General features: G+C 40.7%; 1 protein-coding gene across 2 annotated transcripts; it reads right to left on the bottom strand.

Moving 5' to 3' along the window:
• Positions 1 to 10,965: 10,965 nt before the first annotated feature.
• Positions 10,966 to 16,514, bottom strand: LOC127682171 (3 beta-hydroxysteroid dehydrogenase/Delta 5-->4-isomerase type 4). Of its 2 annotated transcripts, XM_052178564.1 has the most exons (3): positions 16,370 to 16,514; positions 12,925 to 13,089; positions 10,966 to 11,777 (listed from the first exon to the last, which is right to left on the bottom strand). In XM_052178564.1, exons 1-3 carry the CDS (start codon positions 16,512 to 16,514, stop codon positions 10,966 to 10,968), a joined length of 1,122 nt encoding a protein of 373 aa, XP_052034524.1. The 2 variants fall into 2 exon arrangements, with proteins under 2 accessions (XP_052034524.1, XP_052034525.1); XM_052178565.1 differs by lacking the exon at positions 12,925 to 13,089.
• Positions 16,515 to 24,101: the final 7,587 nt, after the last annotated feature.

Here is a 24,101-nt window from a genome sequence, read left to right as displayed (position 1 = left end):
GACAACCTAAGTATAGCATTGCTTGGGGCAAGACACACCAGGGCTCCAAGGGCACCAAAGAGAAGGGCAGCACATCAGGAAACTCTGCCAGGGGAAATCCAGTCATCCAGCAGTGTGGAAATAGCCTTACAGGCTCACAGGAGGTTCAAATACCAGCAAGTGACAACAAGACCAACTAATGCCAGAGATAACCAGATGGCAAAAGACAAATGTAGGAATGTTACTAACAGAAATCAAGGCAATATAGCAGCATCTGAAGCCAATTCTCCAACAACAGCAAGTCTTGGATACCCCAACACACTAGAAAAACAAGATTTGGATTTAAAATCACTGGTCATGATGCTGTTAGAGGAACACAAAGAGGACATAAATAAATCTCTTAAAGAAATACAGAGGAACATGAATAAGTTAGAAGCCCTTACAATGGAAACAGAAAAATCACTTAAAGAAATTAAGGAGAATATGGGTCAACAGATAGAAGCCAATTGAGACGAAACACAAAAATCACTTAAAGAAATGCAGGAGAAATTGAGTCAACAGGCAGAAGTCATGAAAGAGGAAACACAAAAATTTCTTAAAGAATTACAGGAAAACACAAACAAACAACTGAAGGATCTGAGCAAAACTATCCAGGATCCAAAAAAAGAAGTAGAAGCAACTAAGAAATCACAAAGAGAGACAACTTTGGAGATAGAAAACCTTGGGAAGAAATCAGGGGCAATAGATGCAAATATCAACAGTAGAATACAAGAGATAGAAGAAAGAATCTCAGATGCCCAAGATGCAATAGAAACCATTGAGTCAACAGTCAAAGAAAATGCAAAATGCAAAAAGCTTGTAACCCAAAACCTCCAGGAAATCCAGGACACAATGAGAAGACCAGATCTAAAGATTGTAGGTATAGATGAGAGTGAAGATTTACAACTTAAGGGACCAGCAAATATCTTCAACAAAATTATGGAAGAAAACTTCCCTAACCTAAAGAGAGAGATGCCCATGAATATACAAGAAGCCTACAGAACTCCAAACAGATTGGACCAGAACAGAAATACCTCCCATCACATAATAATGAAAACCCCAAGTGTACTAAATAAAGAATATTAAAGGCAGTAAGGGAAAAAGGCCAAGTAACATATAAAGGAAGACCTATCAGAATTACACCAGACTTCTTACCAGAGACCATGAAAGCTAGAAGATCCTGGGCAGATCTCATGCAGACTCTAAGAGAACACAAATGTCACCCAAGACTACTATATCCAGCAAAACCCTCAATCATTGTAGATGGAGAAACCAAGATATTCCATGACAAAACCAAATTTACACAATATCTTTTCACAAACCCAACCCTACAAAGGATAATAGGTGGAAAACTCCAATACAAGGAGGGAAACTACACCCTTGAAAAAGCAAGATAGTAACCTTCTTTTATCAAACCCAAAAGAAGATAACCACTCAAATATAAAAATAACACCAAAAATGACAGGAAGTAATAATCACTATTCCTTAATATTTCTTAACATCAATGGACTCAATTCCCCAATAGAAAGACATAGACTAACAGACTGGATACATAAACAGGATCCTACAAATTTTTTTCATACAGGAAACACACCTCAGTGTCAAAGACAAACATTACCTTAGAGTAAAAGGCTGGAAGACAATTTTACAAGCAAATGGTCTCAGGAAACAAACCAGAGTAGCCATTCTAATATTGGATAAAATTGACTTTCAACCTAAAGTCATCATAAGACAGACCTCAACAAATATAAGAAGATCAAACTAATCCCATGCCTCCTATCAGATCACTATGGAGTAAGAGTGGTCTTCAATAGCAACAAAAACAAGAGAAAGCCCACATACACAAGAAGGCTGAGCAATACTCTACTCAATGATACCTTGGTCAAGGAAGAAATGAAGAAAGAAATCAAAGACTTTTTAAAAATTAATGGAAATGAAGGCACAACACACCCAAATCTATGTGACACAAAGAAAGCAGTGCTAAGAGGAAAACTCACAACCCTGAGTGCCTCAAAAAAGAAAATGGAAAGAGCATAAACTAGCAGCTTAACAGCATACCTGAATGCTCTGGAACAAAAAGAAGCTAATTCACCCAGGAAGAGTAGAAGACAGGAAATCATTAAACTCAGGGCTGATATCAATCAAGTGGAAACAAAGGGAACCATACAAAGAATCAACAAAATCAGGAGCTGGGTTTTGAGAAAATCAACAAGATAGATAAACCCTTAGCCAGACTAACCAAAGGGCACAGAGACAGTATGCAAATTAACAAAATTAAAAATGAAAAGGGAGATATAATAACAGAAACTGAGGAAATTAAAAAAATCATCAGATTCTACTACAAAAGCCTATATTCAACACAACTGGAGAATCTGGAGGAAATGGACAATTTCCTAGACAGCAATACCAAAATTTAATCAGGACCAAATAGATCATCTAAACAGTCCCATAACCCCTAAAGAAATACAAGGGGTCCTAGAAAGTCTTCCAAACAAAAAAAGCACAGGACCAGATGGTTTCAGTGCAGAATTCTATCAGACCTTCAAAGAACACCTAACACCAATACTCTTCAAACTATTCCACAAAATAGAAACAGAAGGAACACTACCCAACTGCTTCTACGAAGCCACAATTACGCTGATACCAAAACCACACAAAGATCCAACAAAGAAAGAGAACTTCAGGCAAATTTTCCTTATGAATATTGATGCAAAAATACTCAATAAAATACTTGCCCACCGAATCCAAGAATACATCAAAACTATCATCCACCATGATCAAGTAGGCTGCATCCCAGGGAGGCACAGATGGTTCAATATATGGAAATCCATCAATACAATCCACTACATAAACAAACTCAAAGAAAAAAAAAACACATGGTCATTTCGTTAGATGCTGAAAAAGCATTTGAAAAAATTCAGCATCTTTTCATGCTAAAAGTCTGGGAAAGAAGAGGAATTTAAGGCCCATACCTAAGCATAGTAAAAGCAATATACAGCAAACCTGTAGCCAACATCAAACTAAATGGAGAGATTCTTTAAGCAATCCCACTAAAATCAGGGACTAGAAAAGGCTGTCCCTCTCTCCATATCTTTTCAATATAGTTTTGAGGTACTAGCTAGAGCAATTAGACAACATAAGGAGGTCAAAGGGATACAAATTAGAAAGGAAGAAGTCAATCTATCACTATTTGCAGATGATATGATAGTATACTTGAGTGACCCCAAAACCTCCACCAGAGAACTCCTACAGCTGATAACTTCAGCAAAGTGGCAGGTTATAAAACCAACTCAAGCAAATCAGTAGCCTTCCTATACTCAAAGGATAAGCAGCCTGAGAAAGAAATTAGTGAAATGACACCCTTCACAATTGCAACAAACAATATAAAGTATCTTGGTGTGATTCTAACCAAACAAGTGAAAGATCTGTATGACAATAACTTCAGGTCTCTGAAGAAGGAAATTGAAGAAGACCTCAAAAATGGAAAAAACTCCCATGCTTGTGGATTCTCAGGATTAATATAGTTAAAATGCTCATCTTGCCAAAAGCAATATACAGACTCAGTGCAACCCCCATCCAAATCACAACTCAGTTCTCCATAGAGTTAGAAAGAGCAATTCTCAAATTCATCTGGAATAACAAAAAACCCAGGATAGCTGAAACTATTCTCAACAGTAAAAGAACTTCTGGGGGAATCAGTATCCCAGACCTCAAGCAATACTACAGAGCAATAGTGTTAAAAACTGCATGTTATTGGTACAGTGACAGGCAGGTAGATCAATGGAATAGGATTGAAGACCCAGAAATGAACCCACACACCTATGGTCACTTGATCTTTGACAAAGGAGCTGAAAACATCCAATGGAAAAAAAGATAGCTTTTAAACAAATGGTGCTGGTTCAATTGGAGGTCAGCATGCACAAGAATGTGAAATGATCCATTCTTATCTCCTTGTACTAAGCTCAAATCCAAATGGATCAAGGACCTCCACATAAAGCCAGACACACTGAAATTAATAGAAACCAAATTGGGGAAGACCCTTGAGGACATGGGCACAGGGGGAAAGTTCCTGGACATAACACCAATAGCTTATGCTCTATGATCAAGAATTGACAAACGGGAGCTCATAAAATTACAAAGTTTCTGTAAGGCAAAGGACACTGTGAAATGGACAAATCGGCAACCAACAAATTGGGAAAAGATCATCTCCAACCCTACATCTGACAGAGGGCTAATATCCAATCTATACAAAGAACTCAAGAAGTTAGACCCCAGAAAACCAAATAACCCTATTAAAAATGGGGTACAGAGCTAACCAAATAATTTTCCCCTCAAGAACTTTGGATGGCTGAGAAGCTCCTTAAAAAAATGTTCAACATCATTAGTCATTAGGGAAATGCAAATCAAAACAACCCTGAGATTTCACCTCACACCAGTCAGAATGGCTAAGATTAAAAACTCAGGAGACAGCAGGTGTTGGTGAGGATGTGGAGAAAGAGGAACACTCCTCCACTGCTGGTGGGATTGCAAGCTAGTACAACCACTCTGGAAATCATTCTGGTGCTCCCTCAGAAAACTGAGCACGTCACTTCCGGAGGATCCTGCTATACGACTCCTAATGCATGCTCCACTGTGTTCATAGCAGCCCTATTTATAATAGCAAGAAGATAGAAAAAACCTAGATGTCCCTCAACAGAGGAATGGATAAAAAAATGTGGTATATATATACACAATGGAGTACTATTCAGCCATTAGAAACAACGAATTCATGAAATTCTTAGACAAATGGATCGAGCTGGAGAGCATCATCCTAAATGAGGTAACACATTCTCAAAAGAACACTCATGGTATGCATCCACTGATAAGTGCATATTAGCCTAGAATCTTGGAATACCCAAGACACAATGCACATATCAAATGATGTCCAAGAAGCAGGAAGGAGTGGCTTCTGGTTCTGGAAATGCTCAGTGCATTAGTGTAGGGGTATACCAGAACAGGGAAGTGGGAATGGGTGGATGGGGGAACAGGGGGAGAGAAGAGGGCTTATGGGACTTTCGGGGGGGGGGAAATCAAGGAAAGGGTGAATCATTTGAAATGTTAAAAATAAGTATTTTTCTAAAAAAAAAAACAAAAAATAAATTAATAGTTACTCTTAGGCATTTTGCCTATGCAACTCATTTAAGAATCCTGTGACCCAATTCTTCTATACTATTGTTGACAAATTGTTGTCAATGCTGTTGATTACAGTTTGAGATGATTAAGTAACACAAGTTAAGGGCCAGATACTAAACTCATGTGTATTAGATTCTGAATTAATTATAATAAAGTGTTTTCAACATTATTCATATAGAAATAGCTAAGAGTAGTCAAGGTTTAATAGTTCTTTTATACTTTATATTGATAGTCTCCAAAGGTTTCAGAAATCCAAAGAATATGGCTGTCTTAGGGATTCTATTCCTGCACAAAAATGACCAAGAAGCATGTTGGAGAGGAAAGGGTTTCTTCAGGTTCCAAATTATACATTGCTGTTGTTCACCAAAGGATGTCAGGACTGGAACTCAAATATCCCAAGATGTTAGAGATATCAGAGTTGTAGAGTACTTGCTATAGAAAGCTTCTAATAGGGAGTGAAAACAGCCCAAGAGAATGAAGTTTGTTCCTGGCGAATGCCAGATCTACCAGCACCAGTCTACAAGAATGAAAGTACCTGGAGATCTAAACAGTGCTTTGATACCAGATATGGAGATTTGGAACTTGAAATTTTCCCAGTCGGTTTTTAGTTGTGCTTTGGTCCATTATTTCCTCTCTATGACATTTTGTAATGGTAGTGTACACACTGAATAATGCTGGACATATGTGATCAGCTTTTTGATTTTGATTTCTTAAGGGATTACAATCTAGAGATTGTATGAATCTCAGAAAAGAGTGAACTTTGGACTTTTAACCTTGTAGAGACTCCTATGGGATTTTTGAAGTTGGGCTGAATGTATTTTGCATTATGCTGTGCGTAGGTATGGCCCACATAGACTCATGTGTTTCAACAAGCTGATGGAGGCCAGGGAGTGCAATGTTGTAGTTTGAATATGCTTGGCCTATAGGGAATGGTACTGTTAGGAACTGTGTCTTTGTTAGAGAAAGTGTGTAGCTTTGGAGGTGGGCATTGAAGCTCTAGCCAGTGCAGAAGAGTCAGTTTTCTCCTGACTGCAGTCACCTCAAGATGCAGAACTCCGAGCTCCTTCTGTGCCATGTCTGCCTGGATGCTGCCATGCTCCTGCTTTGATGATACCTGTAAGCTAGCCCCAATTAAATGTTGTCATTTATAGAGTTGCCTTGGTCATGGTGTCTCTTTAAAGTGATGGAAACCTTAACTAAGATAAATGGGTTAAGATGTAATGTTCATTTGGCTGTCTGCTTTATTTTCTCTTCTGCTTGTATCTGATTGCATAGAGAGTTCATCGTTCATGTTTGGAAGTCCCTTTATCTTAACTGGCTCTAACTTAATGTTACATCTTGTAATTAATTTTTGTGAGAGAAATCAACGTGTAAAAAATGATTTAATGAAATCCAAACAATATGAGGTTTGCCTAAGAAATTATAATAGGTAAAACTCTTACATTTTAACAATTTTATGGGCATATAATCTTAATTTGTTATACTATGTCATACTTGCAATTTGGATTTCACACTTCATAAAATATTTTATTATTTTTTGTGAATTTCATATAATACATTTTGATCATATTCCCTTCATCTCTCTTTAAATACTTCTAGCTCTACTCCCACCCAACTTTAACAAACAACCAAAAAGAGTTTGCAGTAAATAGAGTTAAAGAAAATTATCCTGAGTGATATCATCTAGACCCAAAAAGACAAATATGGTATGTATTCATTTATTTGTATTTATTATATGTTAATGATCTGGAGAGACTCTTCTGCATTGGCTAGAGCTTCAATGCCCACCTTCAATAGGCTATAGGGAGTCTGACTATGAGACAAGAGTTTGGAGTCTCCAGTGAAAGTAGTTGAGGGTGAGGAGGTCACCTGTAAGTTTAGGTTGTTACCAATCCTAGGGGGAGAGAGAGGTCATTATGGAGAACAGGGAGGAGAGAGGAATTCCCTAAACTGAAAGCTTACCAGCTGCAGCCACTGTGGTCCTAGGGTAGAAAGTGCATGGAGGTATCTGGGGCTGACAGACAGGATTAGAGTGAGTCAGGGGAGTGCAGTTTGAATATCCATGGGAAGGAAGAAAGCTGGATCTAACCCAAGGTTTGGCACGCTCCCCAGGAACAGAGGTAGGATGAGAGGTCAGGCTACTCTTGGTGGGTTGCTACAGGGATGGGGTAAGGCTGGGGAGTATAATGGAGGACAGGAAGAAGAATGCAAGCCACCTACTTGAATCTCAGTCTAGAATGGTCACTGGGGTTACAGATAGAGGTTCTTTCTAGATGTATGCTGTTCAAAGCAAGGCATGGGAGGAAAGAGGAAAACTGGAACTGCTGTCAGGTTCTAGGAGTTCCCATGGAATGGAGGAGGTAGTATAGGAGGAGAGGTCACTGCAAGCTCTGATCTATTTCAAAATGGGATCTTTTACTCTTTCTGAAAATCTATAACTGGCGATGAAATCAATAATTTAATTTCTGTTAATTAATTAATTAATTAATTAATCATTGAGTTAACTTTCTTCCTTTCTTTGTTTTCTTGTTTCTTCATCTTTGTTTGTTTGCTTCTTTCTTTCTTTTCTTCTTTGTTTCTTTGTTTGTTTGTTTCCTTTTCTTTTGAGACAGGCTTTCTCTGTGTAGTTTTGGTTATTCTAGAACTCACTTTTTAGATCAGTCTGGCCATGAAATCAAAGATCATCCAGCTTCTGCCTGAGACATAACTGTCTGGGATGAGAATTTCCTGTTTAATGCTGACATTCCATCCAGGTGAGCTGAAAGAAAAACCTTCCCTAACATGGTTTTAAAAAACAGGCATCAGGAAAAAGGGAGACAGGGCTGGAGTAGGGACCATCAGGCAGAAAAGTCTTTCTCTTGCACTTGGAGCTTGAGTTTAATTGCTGATGAGATGGCTCAGCAGGAAAAGCTCCTGCCCCAAAGTCTGATAATCTTGAGTGCAATCCTTGGGACTAGCCCCAACATGTTACCCCTTGACCTCTGCATACACCTGCCTTGGTTCACATGCTTAGGCACATAAGTTCAGACACTGAATAAATAGATGTTACAATAATAGGATCCACATATACACAGGCATTTACAAAAAAAATGTTTGAGTAAACACAAGAACTGTACTTACACTATGCATAAGGACAGACTTAATTGATGAACACAACAGATCCATTGGAAGTACACAGTAATTTCCTCTTTAGAATCCCAGGGGTACATGATGTTTTGCTAAACAACTGATAGCCCCTGTCTTAGTGAGGGTTTTCATTCTTGCACAAACATCATGACCAGGAAGCAAGTTGGAGAAGAAAGGGTTTCTTCAGCTTATACTTCCACATTGCTGTTTATCACCAAAGTAAGTCAGGACTGGAACTCAAGCTGGTAAGGAAGTAGGAGCTGATGCAGAGGCCATGGAGGGATGTTATTTACTGTCTTGCTTCCCCTGTTTGCTCAGCTTGCTCTCTTATAGAACCCAAGAATACCAGCCCAGGGATGGTACCACCCACAAGGGGCCCTCTCTACTTTGATCACTAATTGAGAAAATGACTTATAGCTGAATCTCACAGAGGCATTTTCTTGACTCAAGCTCCTTTCTCTGTGATAACTCCAACTTGTGTCAAGTTGATACACAAAATCAGCCAGGTCAGCCCCCTCCAAAAAGAGTTGTTGGAGTTCCTTTCACAGCAAAAACAGGACATAAGCCTGAAGATGGTGATGAATGCCTTTAATCCCAGCCCAGGGATCCAGAAGCAGGAGGATCTTTGTTAGTTCAAGGCAAGCCGGGTCTACTGAGTGCATTCTAGGACAGATAGAGCTACAACGCAAGATTCTCTGTGTGACAGATGCATGTCATCAGGTCAGAAACCTGACATTGCTGCTAATACTCTGATCCCCTCATTAGCTGAGTGGGCTGGAGAGAACATCTGTCTCATCTCCCAAAGAACTTTTGTTGTATCTACATTATTCTTTCTTCATTGAGTGAATTTTCATAAATCTATATTAAAAGTAAAATAGGACAATCATAATAAAAATTACATGAACTTATAATGCTAAGATAGGGTCAGAAAAGACATGCTCTTTTAAAATGTGAAGGCGGGTTATTACTTCCCAGAAGCCCTAGCTGCAGGCCAAGCTTTTTCCAAAGCTCAAATTATATAACCCCAGAAGCCAATTATTTCTGTTTGTTACATTCATCCTCTGGGAATTTCTAACACAAATTTCAATAAGTCAAAGTCAGTTTCTTTGCTCACTCAAAGGAGTGAGATAGAATATGAGAGAGACAGAGAGAGACAGAGACAGAGAGACAGAGACAGAAACAGAGAGAGACAGAAGACAGCGAGGGGAGAGGGGGAGAAAGAGAAAGAAAGAGAGGGAGACAGAGAGAGAGACAGAGAGAGATAGAAAGCAGGACAGAGACAGAAACAGACAGAGAGAAAGAGAGAGAGAGAGAGAGAGAGAGAGAGAGAGAGAGAGAGAGAAGAGACTTCAGGTTGAGAATGTTAATTCACCAGTATAAGGAATCAGGTGGCAATGCAGTTTCAGGTGTGGAAATAAGATGCCTCAGGTGGCAGCATCTCTAAATGCACATGTTTCTTAGCCAAAACCCTTTACAAATTGGGTTCCAGTGCAGGGATATCCCTAAGCCAAGGGTTCTGGGAGGAAAGCACTCTTGGAGGAAGTGAATGAGGAGAACAGAGCATTGTTAAGGACAATTTCCTGAGAACTTTCCAGCCTCAGAACCCAACAGCACAGCTTCCTTCTAAATAAGGGCAGACTGGAGCCCAAGGCCTAGTCTCTTTTCCAATATCTCTTTATAAGCAGTTGATGCAATCGTGCTCTGAAAGGGTAGGATGTCCCTACCCCAAAAACTGCTGGGTGCTCCCTGCATCTACCCAAGGCCTTCCTCTTCTGACTAGGCTTGTCGAATTCTGGTCCTAGAGTCTGGGATCTGAGGGCCTGTTATGTATGCTTTACAAAGAGAAAACTAAGAGGAAGTAGCTAGTGAAGGGGGGGGGGGTGAGTGTTTATATTTCTGTGTAGACCAGGGAGAGGAGCATTCTCAGCCTCTCTCTACCTTTCTCATGCCAGTGCTACATTTAATGGAAAATCTGTAACAAAAATCATCAAAAAGGCATATGAAGATTTAACTGTGAGAAAATGTGGAACTCTGAGAATGTTCTTTTATATAGTGTCCCCTCCTAGACAGAGCAGGGTGGGATCTTGGGAAGCAACTAACTCTGTAACATGCCTCCTGTCATGTCCCTAGTATACAAAATAGAATAATCCATTCCATTCATCTAATGCACATCCGAAGGACAATGGGTTGGAATTAGTCTCACATCTGCATCTTTTCCAGATTTTCACTCAGTCCACCTCAGATCCATGATCTCCTTCTGATTCTAGCATGACCATGTCTGGACATAGAAGGGACATAGCATTGTTTATTTACAGAAAAACACAATCCACAGATGAGGTAATGACAAATATTTATTGTCCCTTCCATTGGGCTTCATAAAGCTAGCAGAATTTTCTGACGGCTTTGAATGGGCAGACAGAATAATGGAGAGAGCCCTGAGGGACAAGAGGTGCTGAACAGCTTGGACCCAGGAGCTTGGGCACTGCTGCCTGTGTGTCTCTGGGCAGGGTCTTCAGACAGAAAGCTTATGGCTTGATTAAGATACTACATTGGCCTCTGTGTTAAAAGAAGGCAGAAGGACCTGGCTTAAGCCTCTGCCTTTGCTAGAGGACCTGATAACACCCAGGGCCATGTCCTTGCCTCCTCCCATCACTGACTCTTTGTGTCCAGTGTCTCCCCGTGCTGCTCCACTAGTGTCCCGATCCACTGTGAGGTTTTCTGCTTGGCTTCCTCCCAGCTGACAAGTGGCTCATAACCCAGGTCTCGCTGAGCTTTCTTGTAGGAGAAAGTGAACTTGCTATTTGACAGTGTGACCAAGTGACGGTTAAAGAGAGGTCGATACCTGTAGACTGGACTCAGCAGGAAGCTCACAGTTTCCAGCAGGAAGGCAAGCCAGTAGAGCAGGGGCAGGGGAAGGCTCCAACTAGAATCAAGGCGGAGTCCCCATTCCTTGCTCAGGGTGTAATTTAAATCATCATAGCTTTGGGGAGGAGTGTCATCTGAGATGTAGTAGAACTGTCCTTGGATATTTGGTGACTTCTTGGGGTCACGAAGGCCTCTGACAGCCAGAATGTGTGCCCAGGCCACATTGCCCACATACACTGGGTTGGCTATGGAGAATTTGCCAGTAACACACAGAATACCCTTATTTTTCAGGGCACTAATTATGAGGTTAGAAATGAATGGACTTCTCTCCCCATAAATGTACATGGGCCTCAAGGCACAAGTGTGCAAAGTGCCACCGTTCTTCAGGAGGCTCCCATTGGCTGCCAGCACTGCCTTCTCAGCCATCTTTTTGCTGTATGGGTATGGATCAGGCCATGTGCTTTCATGATGCTCTTCCTCACGGCCGTTCAGGACGATCTCCTTGTAGGAGTTGGGTCCTGCAACGTCAATTGAGCTGCAGAAGACGAAGGCTGACACACTGGCTTGGACACAGGCCTCCAGTAGGTTCTGGGTACCTAATCAGAGACAATATACCATCAGCACCAGGAGATAAATCTGAGGTTCCCCATGTGCATAATTTCATGCTCAGTTTCATCCCCTATCCCAGCAGAGCAACCTCTTCACTATTAAGGTGCATCTTCTTTAACTGGCCTCACATTTACCATGCTACAGGCAGGCAAGCACAGATGGACTCCAGAGACCAAGTATCTCTCTGATTTTTGTGTTCACAACGCTTTGAGTGTGTACTTGCTTGTGTGTGTGACTGGGTGTTTTTTATTTTTTAACTTTAATAGGCACCAAAAGTGTCTCATTCAATTATTCTTTTCATATCTATGAAATAAGTATAATTTTGTACAGATAGATTCCTGCATGTTTTTTAATTTACAAAATCAAAAGTTATTTCTTAGATAATGAAAAGGAATGGTTTTAAACTAAGAATTATTGAAGATTTAACATCATTCAGACTCAAGTACAGTTGTGCATTAGTAATGTGTGTTCCATAGACAATTCATAAGTACCGTTTTATTTTATTTTCTTCTTTGTTTTGACATTTGATGAGATTATCAAAAAGGGGACAAATGACTATTAGATTTGGGGAGATATAGAGATATAGTTGTGTTCCTGACTATATACACAATGTTATAGCATTCTTGGTTCTATCTATGACTTCATTTATCCAGTTATATAAAGTAGAAGTAATAAATATCCCTTCTAGTTTTCATGCTAGAAACCAGCACTGATGGATCTTATCTGTTGCTCTTGGCAGAAAACTAAAATTGTCTATGCACCTCCTGCTGGGCATTTCTATAATAGCAGAATATTGTGAGGCCCCAAAGCTGTACTAGAACTAGCAGCATGAAGAACAGACAGCTGCACGGGTCTATATCTGGGTAACAGGAGGTGATGGCTCTGGGGTTGGCAAAGGCTTGCACTTGGAGTATAGTCTCTCTGGCATGGAGGACAGACCTCACATCCTGGGTTACTTACTTTCTACCTGCCAGGCCTTGGGTGTGGAATAGCACTGAGCTCTAGCAGCTGGATCTAGTGAGTAGAGGCATTAGACTCAGAATCTAGCAGGTATCATGCAAAAACATCCCTTTCTGGACTGTGTGGACATTTTCAAGTGCCCTACTTTTACCTTGTCCTCTCCAGATATATTACCTTTCAGATTGACATCTAGGATGGTCTGCCTGGGAATGACACCTGTGACATCAATGACAGCGGCGGCATGGATGACAACAGAGATGCCCTGGCAGGCTCTCCTCAGGAACTGGGCATCAAGAATGTCTCCTTCCAACATTGTAAACTTGATGTTTGTCCCTAGGTCTGTGAAACACAAGGCAGGCCATTGAGAAGTTTCTTTGTGGGCTGTACACAGGTACTAGTTAGCTTGATTATCAAGAATTGTCATAATGGGAAAAACATTGGAGCTTTCTCCTAACATATGGAAAGAGAAGAAAACATTTTCCCACTCCAGAAAACAAATCAGATTAGGAAGTGGCCAAAGTGTTCAAGAGAGTGGCATGAAGTTGACTCATCCATCAAAGTGACTCAGGAGGTAATGGAGAGCTGGCTAGAAGTGGGGTTAGAAATCAGGATGTCTGTCCCAGGGTTTTGATGAGAAACCCATTCCCAGCAGTGGCAGCAGAGAAGGAAGACACAGATGTGAATCCCCCTGCTTCAGGCTCTGTGCTAAGTATGAAAGGAAGAGTTTACTCAGTACCAATTGTTCCCCTCAAATGACTCAGAGAGATAGAGAGACTGGCAATAAAATTAGGATGGCCCCAGTGTGGATACAAAGGAATATCTCCTCTGAGACACTATCAAAACAGATGGCAATGCTATAACTGAGGCTTTCTCAGGACTGACTTCCTTGTAGCCTTCTAACCCAAGGCACTGCATACAATGTTGGTATCTTCAGGTTTTGAACTCAGCAGACAGCACTGTCCAATTGTCGATTAACTTAAAACATGAACTGTATATCACACACATTCTGCACCAGCACTGTGCACTGGCCGTGCTTCTTAATTCTCACACAGCTTCAAGATTTCCTTTCTTTCTTTTCACACTTCCTGGAGACTGCTCCTCTGGGACCCATATAATAAATGAGGAAAGTGAAGCTCAAGAAATCTGGGCACACAGTTATGGCTACATCCACTAAGGATACCTCACTTGCTCTGTCCCCCAACCTGTACCATTAACCCATTCTCTGGCATTGTTTGGAGTCAACTTTTCAAAGACAGATTAAGGTCATATAACTGAACTGAAATTTCCTATGATGCCAAACAGTAAGAAAGGCTGTAGAAATCCAGGGTAGAAGAAACAAATAGAAGGGTTTGCTCCCAATTCTCTTCCAAATATGTCCTATCTAGGCCCCCTCCATTTGCTGTGCAACTCCAGGAAGGGCCTGGATTAGAGAGAGGCAAACAAGGGACTGCTCAGAAGAAAGTAGGTACTTGCCTGAGGATTGAATTCTCTAACCAGAATCCTCTCAACCCACCCCTTCCTTCTCCCTTACTATACTGATGTTGAAAACCAGGGGTTCTCACCCTTCCTAACACTGCAACCCTTTAATACTGTTCCTAATGTTGTGGTGACCACAAACCAGAAAATTATTTCCCTTGCTATTTCATAACTGTAATTTTGCTACTGTGACAAATTATAATGTAAATATCTGATATGCAGGATATCTGCTATGCTGCCCTGTGAAAGGGTCATTCCACTCCCAAGGAGTCACTTGGCTGACTCACAGTTTGAGATCTACTGCTTTCAATAGACTGGTTCAGGAATGCTGCTGTGATGAGAGAGGAGGAATCCAGACCTGTAGTGAAATAGAATTTCATCCATGAGCTATTCGAGACCCCTGAGATCCCAGGAGATGGCCTGTGGAGTGTTTCCTGGTGGAGCAGTAGCAGCACCCTTATCTAAGACACCTGGGTGTGGCAGATACTTGTACAGCAACATCATGGCATGGTGCTGTCATATGATCTGTATCAGAAAGAGACTCAGAAGCTGAAGCTCTACCAAACTGTAGATGTGAAGAATACAAAGGCTACAGCTGGACTTCATGGGCTACCATCTAGTTTGTTTCTTCTAGCTGTGATATTTGGGGAAGCTAGTTAACTTCTGTACGTGTTTATCTCCATCTACAGAAATAGAGGCTAAAACATTAACTACATTCCAGAAATGTTAGCCACAGCCAATGAGTTGTCACCACAGTGTGCCCTCACAGAGCCTGGCACAGAAAGGGCACTTCTAGAAATATCCACACTTATGTTTAGGCAGGGCCTTTTCAATCCATACCCACTGTGGAGCTATTCCTCCAGTCTGAATCTTGGCTGTTTGCAAATACTGCTGAGAAATCAGGATTCTAACTAATAGAATTGGCTGTGTGTTCATATTGCTTTCTGGAAGCAACACTGAAGCTGAGAGAGCAGAGACCTGATGCTAGAAGTGGTCAGAGACAAGGTGCAGAGGGTGGGTGTGGTCCCAGATGGTTATGGAGGGCCAGAGTGTGCAGGTCCGATCCATAGGTAGTGCACATTTACACCTGAAGCTGGGGAGAGGGCAAAGAACTAGCTTGGGTCACATATAGACAGTGGGAATGAAGACTCTGGAGCCTAGAGTTGACCCTTGGACAAAATAATGTAGCTTAAGTGAGGGACCTCTGGCTTGGCCTGTGATCCTCATTAATCATAGGGCATAGGTATAGTCAGTCATCTTTCTTTTTCCAAATTAAAGTCTTCAATATTCAGGTGAGTGACCTTCTTTTGTACTTTCCACCAAAGATATTTTAATGACTTGAGGTTTTGAATAAGTGGTAAATATATTTTGAACCCAGTTAGTTCAGCTGTGTCCAGAATAACAAACTGGCAAAAGGCTAACGGCCTACACCAGTGAATTATGCAATCTTATTTGTAGTGATAATAAAATCTAGTGTGAAATGGGGACAAGTGAATAAGAACAGTCCAGGAAAGGTATGGACAGTCCTGCTCACGCTGGCTTTGTGTCTGTTCCTCGGTATGATCTCATGCATTTGCTCAGAAATCCATTTTCTCAATCCCCATCTCTGCCTCTTTCTGTCTGCTGTCCCTGCCCCCAGCTCTCTCGCTCTCTCTGTCTCCTTACATTTCAATCCCTTTCATGGATTTTTTTTTTACTTTTTAAAAATTTTACTTCTATCTAAGATGCTAAGTGAAAGATCCCCCTCACCCCCATCCCCCCCAAAAAAACCAAACAACCCAAAACAAGCAACTAGATCAGTAGTGTTTAGAAGAGAGAGGGAGCTAGTGCTGAGCCCCCAGCTTAATAGGATTTATGGCTATTACCTAGCAACTGGCAAGTCCACATTAAAGAGCTACAGGAAAGAGAGAGAACTTCTCCGTCCAAGCTCAGACTCTCCCAAACTGTTGTTTTGGTTTTTGTTTTTGTTTTCTGGTTTTTGGGTTTTGTTTTGTTGCTACGTGCGGTGTTTCCTTCTGATGAAGGTAGACAAGAAAGTGTTATGACTACAAGTGTCTTTTGTTTACTTGACAAGGGAGGAGCCCTCCCATATCCAGGATGTGTTGGCCACACAGTCATGTGGCAAATTCTCACATTCACTTACTGAAGAATTCTTCCCTGGTTTCTGGTCTGGAGACTTTGTCCAGGACCCTGATCTCCTCCAGATCTTTCTCCTGCACCAACAACTGGATGATCCTTTGGCCCAGAAACCCTCCTGCTCCAGTCACCAGGCAGCTCCACCCAGGCATGTTCAACACAGGAAGCAGATCACAGTTGCAGTGAGGTTAATGTACGGTGACCCTGGAGATGGCTAGAAAGAGAGATCTGGTGATTTCCCCAAACCCAATTTCTCTCTCAATCCTCCCATACCACAGATCACAAGGCATGGGCAAATGAACATATTCCAATGTGTACTAAGAAACTGTCAATTCACAGGGTGTGGCTGTGTCACAAAGATTTCTACTTTCTATAAATGCCTGTGGCAAGGCTGGGTTATTTCACCTGTACTTCTGAAAAAATGCTCACAAACTGGGGCTCAATATATCTTTACTAGACATGATCAAGTTACATGATCAGTTCCTCGAACCCATAGAAATTATTACATGGTATGAAGTATGAGTGTGTGTGTGGGGGGCATGGTTTTGAGGGGAATCACAGAGTAGAGCATACAGGAAGGGCTCTGGGGATCCTATGCTCTTGAAAAATATACTGCCCTCCAGAACACCCTTCAGCTTCAGTGATATGGAACACAGGGAACCTGTCAGTAGGGATCTGTTTTTTACACCCCATTTATAGGCATGCTCGAACAATGTACAATTTTGTTGAAATGTGACAGGACACAGAGTTTAACCAAGTGCAATCTGCTGGATAGGTTACCCAGTAAGTCCTGTCTTTTGAAATTCCTCAGCCATTTCTCCCTTGAGGGTATGGGACAGAAGCCATTTGGTATAGGAAGGCTCTGTCAACTAGCCACAGACCAATTTGGAAAGAGATTCAAGTCATGTACCACAGAGAAAAAGCACAGCAGTTAAATGATAGTATCAAAAGCCACAGTCTGTTTGTTTTGCTTTTTCCCACAAATCTCTCATGTCAAAAAGACATAATTTAAAAATCTAATAAGTCAATGTGATTCCTTTCAACCTTTCTCAATATGTTAAGTGCTTCATACTATCTGATTATGTCTTTCAAGGGAGTGAGCCAGTCACTACACTTCCTCAAGTTTTTGGTAAGCATACACTTTCATGTCAGACATATTGTATAATTGAGCTATGAAATAATATTGTGTTGTACTCTAGTGTTGTTGGAGCTGTACATGTGAAATAAGATCCCCTCAAATTAGTTTCCCGTTATTCCCTTCTGTTCTCTCAGGAGCTCCCCCTCTTCTCCCAATTCATCAACACTCAAACATGTTCATGTTTGGAAAGGACATTAAGTGAGGCTACTTGCCCATCTAGGTTGCATGAAACAATGCTAGTGTAATAAGTAAATCCTCTCCCATACAGTAGTAGCAGTAGCTACAGCTTGTAGAACTGGTGGGCTATTTGAACCACTAGCCAATACAGCATCATCCACTGTTAACCCAAATACCATCTACTTCACCCTAGATCCCCAGAAAGTCTGAAAATAGTTTCCAAGGGCTCTGCCATAGCCTAGCACATTCAGTTGCTTGAATCCTGCTCTTTAGACCATAGCCTTGGTGTATTAGGAGATGACCTTTCTAGTGATGTGAGAAGAAAAATGCCATACTCCTGAATACATTTACACACACACACACACACACACACACACACACACACACACACACACACACACACCACCTATTTATTCCAACCTCCAACCTCTGGATTGCATGGCTTCTGTTTTAAACATCAGGCATAAGAAAGCTTTCTCTATTTGATATGTCTGTTTCCAGAGTAGCAGGTAAAGGAGAAAAGGACTCCAGGAAAGGTTTGGTAAAGGATTCATCTTCAGTGAGCTTTTGTCTTCATCAATCAGTGATTGATCCACTCATCCTCTCAGCCTCCACTAAGACACAGCCCAGGTCTAAGAGGACCTCTTCAGGGAGCACTGCTCAGCTAGTCATCCTGCTTCCCAGCCAATACTCAGATAAAAGTGACTCAGCTAATCATATAATGCCTGTTTAAACACTTTAAGCTTGTAACCTATCATCTCTGATATTTTGATATTTTAGTGCCAAGTTAATGACTAGAGTGCCCTTTTTTAGTCCAGTGGGCTGGCCACCCCACTTGGAGATAACCTAGTGTCAGTTTTACCCATGTAGAGTTATACAATAGAATGACTTCTGTGACCATGGGTCCTGTTCTAACCCAAGTGTGTTCTCCACTTTAAAACCAAATCATCTGCCCAACTAGCTACTCTCATAGACCTCTTGAACAAATGACAGAATTCCTTGACAATACATGTTCCTGTTGCCACCATTTCTTGTTCTTCCTTTTTCTTTAATGAAATACATCTTGGTGAGGAAAAGATATACAGATGATTCCTATAGTTCTTGTGTAGTTGTCATTGGAGGGCTAGTAAGGAAGGGGGCTTTAGTGGTATTCTGAGCTTTATCTAGCATCAGTCTGATCTAGAGCACTCAGTCCTTAAGACTCTCTTGTCAGGTATCCTCTCTAACAATGACAAATCAATGGAATATTTCACTCCCTATCTCATAATTAGTTTGTTTGTTCCTGTGCACTAGAATAGTTCTTTCTCAGTTTAGAGTAAGTCCACATCTGTACCATGAAAATGGACTGGGGAGGGGATGTGTCACAGAATATTTCTGTTTTTCTTCTTACCAGGGCCATGTTGACACGATTTGTTTTTTCCTGCTCTGACTTTAGCCATCACTTGTTTCTTTACTGGATATGTGAGGATGGCTGCCAGAGTCTAGGCTTTCCATGGAGATGTTCTGGTTACAAAGTGGATTGCTAGTGGATAATACCATTTATCATTAACATGCTTGGTAGTTAGTAATTCTGTAATATAACTAGCTAGCTAGTTGATGTGTATTAGTCAGGGGTCACTAGCAGAACAGTACCAAAAGTGTGTGTGCATGTGTGTGTATATGTGTGAGTATAATCAGAATTTATTAAATCGGCTTTAAAATATTAAAAACAGCTAAATCACAATTCAGAAAATAGAGTTTACTTGGTCCTGGAGGCTAAATGACTCAACAGCTTCAGTAGTTCCACAATGGATGTCTCTCACTTCAAGGAGACAAACTCTACTTACTCAGAGACAGGGCGTGGTACGTCAGTAGTCTCAACCTAGAGCTGGATTCCTGGATGAAGTTTTCTGGAACACAGCTAGTCCTTAGTCCACGATGACACAAGCTTGGAAGGCCTTGTCCTGGTCTCTGCAAAGGATCCAGCAGCAGAAGCAGCGCTGTCAATCAACTCCGATGGGAGAGGTAAGCAAAGTAAGCAAGGCATCAGATGTTCTTCCTGAACAGGACCTTTATATCTGGGCTGCCAGCAGAGGGTGCCGCCCAAATCAGGGTGGGCCTTCCCGCATCAGCCAATGAGATCAGGACAGTTTGACCGAGTCTCTTTGTAGCAAATTGACACTAAAACCAACCATAATTAGGTGTTTCCTATGTCAGAACCAGGTGAGGGGGGCTTCTTTTGGGGGAAGACCCCTTTTGAACTAAGGAGAACATCCTTTCCTACAACCTAAAGACCAGCCTAAACTGAAAAGATACAAACAAAACAGATTTGATTAACTTGAAATAAAGCTAAAAACATGTTTGCATTAACAGGTCCCGATAAGTCTGTGGGGAACCTCTCTACTTGACCTATGACAACTAATTTAGATCTACAGATCAATCTGCCTTTGAGATATTTTTAATAGTGATAATCAGATCTTTATGTTTATCACATTAGGAGTAGACAGAGCCAGATGGAATGCTGCAGAGGTCACAAGGTGTAGGACCTGGCCCAGGGCTACAGCTAGCTGTGTTTCTGCTGACTGGGAGAGAGACATCACAGGGGCAGGGTGCACTACAGGGGGAGGGTGCACTAGATTCCAAGAGGGTGATATTACTGTCAGTGCACTGTCCTGCATGCTTGGTTTCCTGTTTATAGAAGTTAGATTACCTTCTTTGTCCAGTTTAGGATAACACTCCCCTGGTGAAAACGCTTTTAAATTTCTGACAGATTTTATGGCAGAGAGAGTTTTTAGATGGAGATTTAATTTTGAATGTGTAACCATGACCACTGGTAGATGTCTTGTCCTCCAGTGGATAGTTCCATATTCAATCACATGGTCACTATCCAAAACCAGGAGTGCTGGCTCTAGTGAGGAGGTGTTAGGGGAATGTTGGGGGAGGGACTGTTTGGGGCAATTTGTAGGATATATATGATCCTGCTTCATGTGTACATATAAAAAGAAGCAGGATCTCTCAAGAATAAAGCAAAATTAGCATCAAACTCCACAATGCAAATAACAAAAATGACTATTTTAACATCTAATTTTTTCATCTAACTTTTATGTAAATTTACATGAAAGTCCTAACAAAGTCATTCTCACCTGCATTTGGAGATTTGTCAAAGTCCTTTTGAGTCTTCTACAGCCTGAGTGTAGATGTCTAAATAAGTACAAAGAAGAATGGCAATGCCTTTGTTCTTGAAGGTAAGTCAGAACCCAGAGGAAGACTTGTGCCTCTATGAACAAACTCCATAGTAAACATTCCTTTTGATGCCATGGAGACACCAGAGCATGAAGATCAACCAGAGTTTTCTGTAAAGAGTACCATGAGGAGGCAAAGATCTCACATGTTTTAACAAAAACCCACATGGCCATTAAGACTTTTGACCCAACCCTAAAGATGACCAACTGTTATGGTGCACTACCTCTCTACACAAGCTTTGAATGAATTATGATTCTATAAGGTTAACTATTGGTAGTGTATTTGGTCTTGAACACCCAACAGAAAAAGAATAGCACTCAAAATCAGCTATGAAATTGTGAAATAGTTGCTACCAGCCCTTTATTGATGTTTCCTGACTGGTCTCATTCAGTCAGGGGACCTAAAGAAATACAGGAGTCAGAAGAGTAACTGGTCTTAGCCAGTTTAAAAGGGACTTTAGTAGGCATTACTAACATCAATTGGCTGTCAAATGTTACTATAATGGGTTTTACCTGGACAGGGGTCAACATTACTTTCTAGAAAATGACCAGAACAAGCTTTAAGAGAGTTATACCAGAACACTAAGCCAACTAAGAATACATACTTTCTGTTTAAAGGAAACCCCAGAGGCCAACTCTAGATAATTAAATAAAAAGACCTATGATACAGAGCTTCTGCTTTTAAAGTTTTCCTGGTGGGAAGTGTCTCAGTGACCTTAATGCTTCTGCTATAAAGCAAGAAAATTCTTTCTCAACTTCCATAAATTCTTTTCTGTATGGTCTTTTCCAAGATCAAAACTAATTTTGCCTGCCTCTGAATAGATATAAATATAACTCTCTGTCAGATACTGCCCCTACACACAGAGACTTCTTCACAGCTCTCTCATTCATCCACAGACTCAACAAACCTTGCCTATCCTTTACACAGACTTCAAATTGTTTCCCCTAACTCCTACACTGTGGACCTCAGACACTAATAGATCGTTTCTAGATTTGCTGTTCTAAGTGCTGTCTGTGGCCTCAGATGATCTTCTAGAAAGCAAGCTAGCCCATATGTTCTGTAAGACAGCAGGCTCTGTCTATCCTCTTCTCTTCTGAAGGGGTAGGTTTGTTTTGTTGTTTGTTTGTTTGTTGTTTATGCCAGGCACCCTGGCAGTTTTCACAGTCCTTGTGCGGCTGAATATGGCTGTGGCTGTCCCTCTTTCCCAGCAGCATTTCTTGCTGTTCTTAGTCCACTGTACATTGTTAGTCCCGGACTCCTACAGTGACTAAGTTTCTTCCTTTAAGAACTCAAAAGGCATTCTAGCTATAACAGCTCTGAGTAACTTGTCCAGATGGATCTGGATACTTCACGTCTTAGTTAGGGTATATGTTACAGTGATAAAACACCATGACCAAAAACAACTTGGTGAGGAAAGGTTTTATTTCAGCTTACAACTTACAACTCCGCACCATAGTTTATTACGAGAGAAATCAAGGCAGGAACTCAAATAGGGCAGGAACCTGGAGCCTGGAGCTGATGCAGAGACAATGGAAGAGAGTTGCTTATTGTCATGTTTCTCAAGGCTTGTTTGTCCTACTTTTTTAAACCACCTATGACTAAATGACACTACTCACAGTGAGCTGAGGCCTCTCACATCAATTATCAATCAATATAATGCCCTCCACACATGCCTTCAAGCCAAATGCTAGGAGGCATTTCTCAATTAAGTTTCCTTTTATACACATATGATATTAGCTTGTGTCACATTGACATAAAAACTAGACAGCATATTTAGTTTTGTGCTTTTTGTCTCTTGATCTCTTCCTTATTTAAAATTTTCATACAATTAAAACATTCCCCATTATAAAATATGGATTATCCTTGAGACGGAAACTATTACCATCAACACTGAAGCCTGTTTCACATAGCTGAGAACTTGAACTCCAAAGAATGTTACAGGCTAGTCTCTGATCTCTTGTGATGGACATTTCCTCTCCTCTCCAAACCCTTCCCTACCAACCTTCTAGGCTTTAGAGTCCTACTAATTTAGGGTAGAACAACAACACCAGGTAGGACCCCAAGACCCATGCTCAACTCTGAAGTGGTTTCAGAAGACACATCTTCATTCACAGTCAACAATTTGACGCTGGTGATCTACAGGAGAAACAGTACAAACAAGCATCCCCCACCAAATAAAGCAAAATGACTACATTTCAACAATCAATTGATGACCATTTGCAGAGCCTTGCCCTTATAAAATCACCATATCTTACATAGGCATGCAGAGGGAAAATAAATACAGATAAGCAATAACACCCACAAATACAATAGTCAAAATATTTGAAATTATATACACCAATAATAATAGTTACAGCATAATGAATCAAATGACAAAAAATGAACCTACATTAGCCAATTAATTCTAAGAATCCTAGAAGTATATTGTGCTTCAATTTATAGGCTAATGCAGATGGATAAATAATTAGAGCTAGGGGGAATGTTTTTGGTCAGTTATGTGTACTGCCTAATAAGGATTCATTTTCAGACTGTCAATTATGGACCAAACATTTTCTCTTATATGTTGGGAAGCCCCAAATGCCAAGGACGTGGGGAAGTTTAAGGTTCATGGGGTAAACCTTGGATGCATCTCCCAGATGAGCTTCTAGGATTCCTTCCAGCCAAGGAGAATGGTACTTTCTTCAGATTTGCTATGAAATCTCTGCTCTTCATGATCCCAAGTATGTTTAAATTTACACTAAGACTCTTGTCATCTAGAGCCACCCAGAACAGGCTATCATAAATATTTGTCTCTTATCTTTGAATTCCATGGTACCTACATGTATATAAATATGTAAGAAGATCATTGCTACACGCATCTAGTTTCAAACTTCCATCAAGTAAGTTACCAGTGATGCAGACTAATGAATTAACACATAAAATAGTACATAAAAATTATGTTCAGAGTATACTCATAGCTTTAACAGGGCTAACCAGCACCAGTTCTCTCTAAGGGACACAAAGTAGCATAGTTACTATTTCTCATATCTTTAGAGGTCAATAGACATACCTCAATAAGTTGTCTTGGTCTTTCATGTGTTCCTAATGTTTTGACACTGGGACCTGCCTATCTGGGACCACATTTTTGATTAAGAATATTGTTGTTTTTCAATTCAGGTGGCCTTTCAGACTTTAAAGAAATGGTGTTCAGGAATGAATAGGT

Source organism: Apodemus sylvaticus, chromosome 4 (genome assembly GCF_947179515.1).
Source record: "Apodemus sylvaticus chromosome 4, mApoSyl1.1, whole genome shotgun sequence".
Taxonomy (NCBI): Eukaryota; Metazoa; Chordata; class Mammalia; order Rodentia; family Muridae; genus Apodemus; species Apodemus sylvaticus.
Note: the sequence above shows the minus strand (reverse complement) of the source record. Positions and strands in the feature narration are given on the sequence as shown.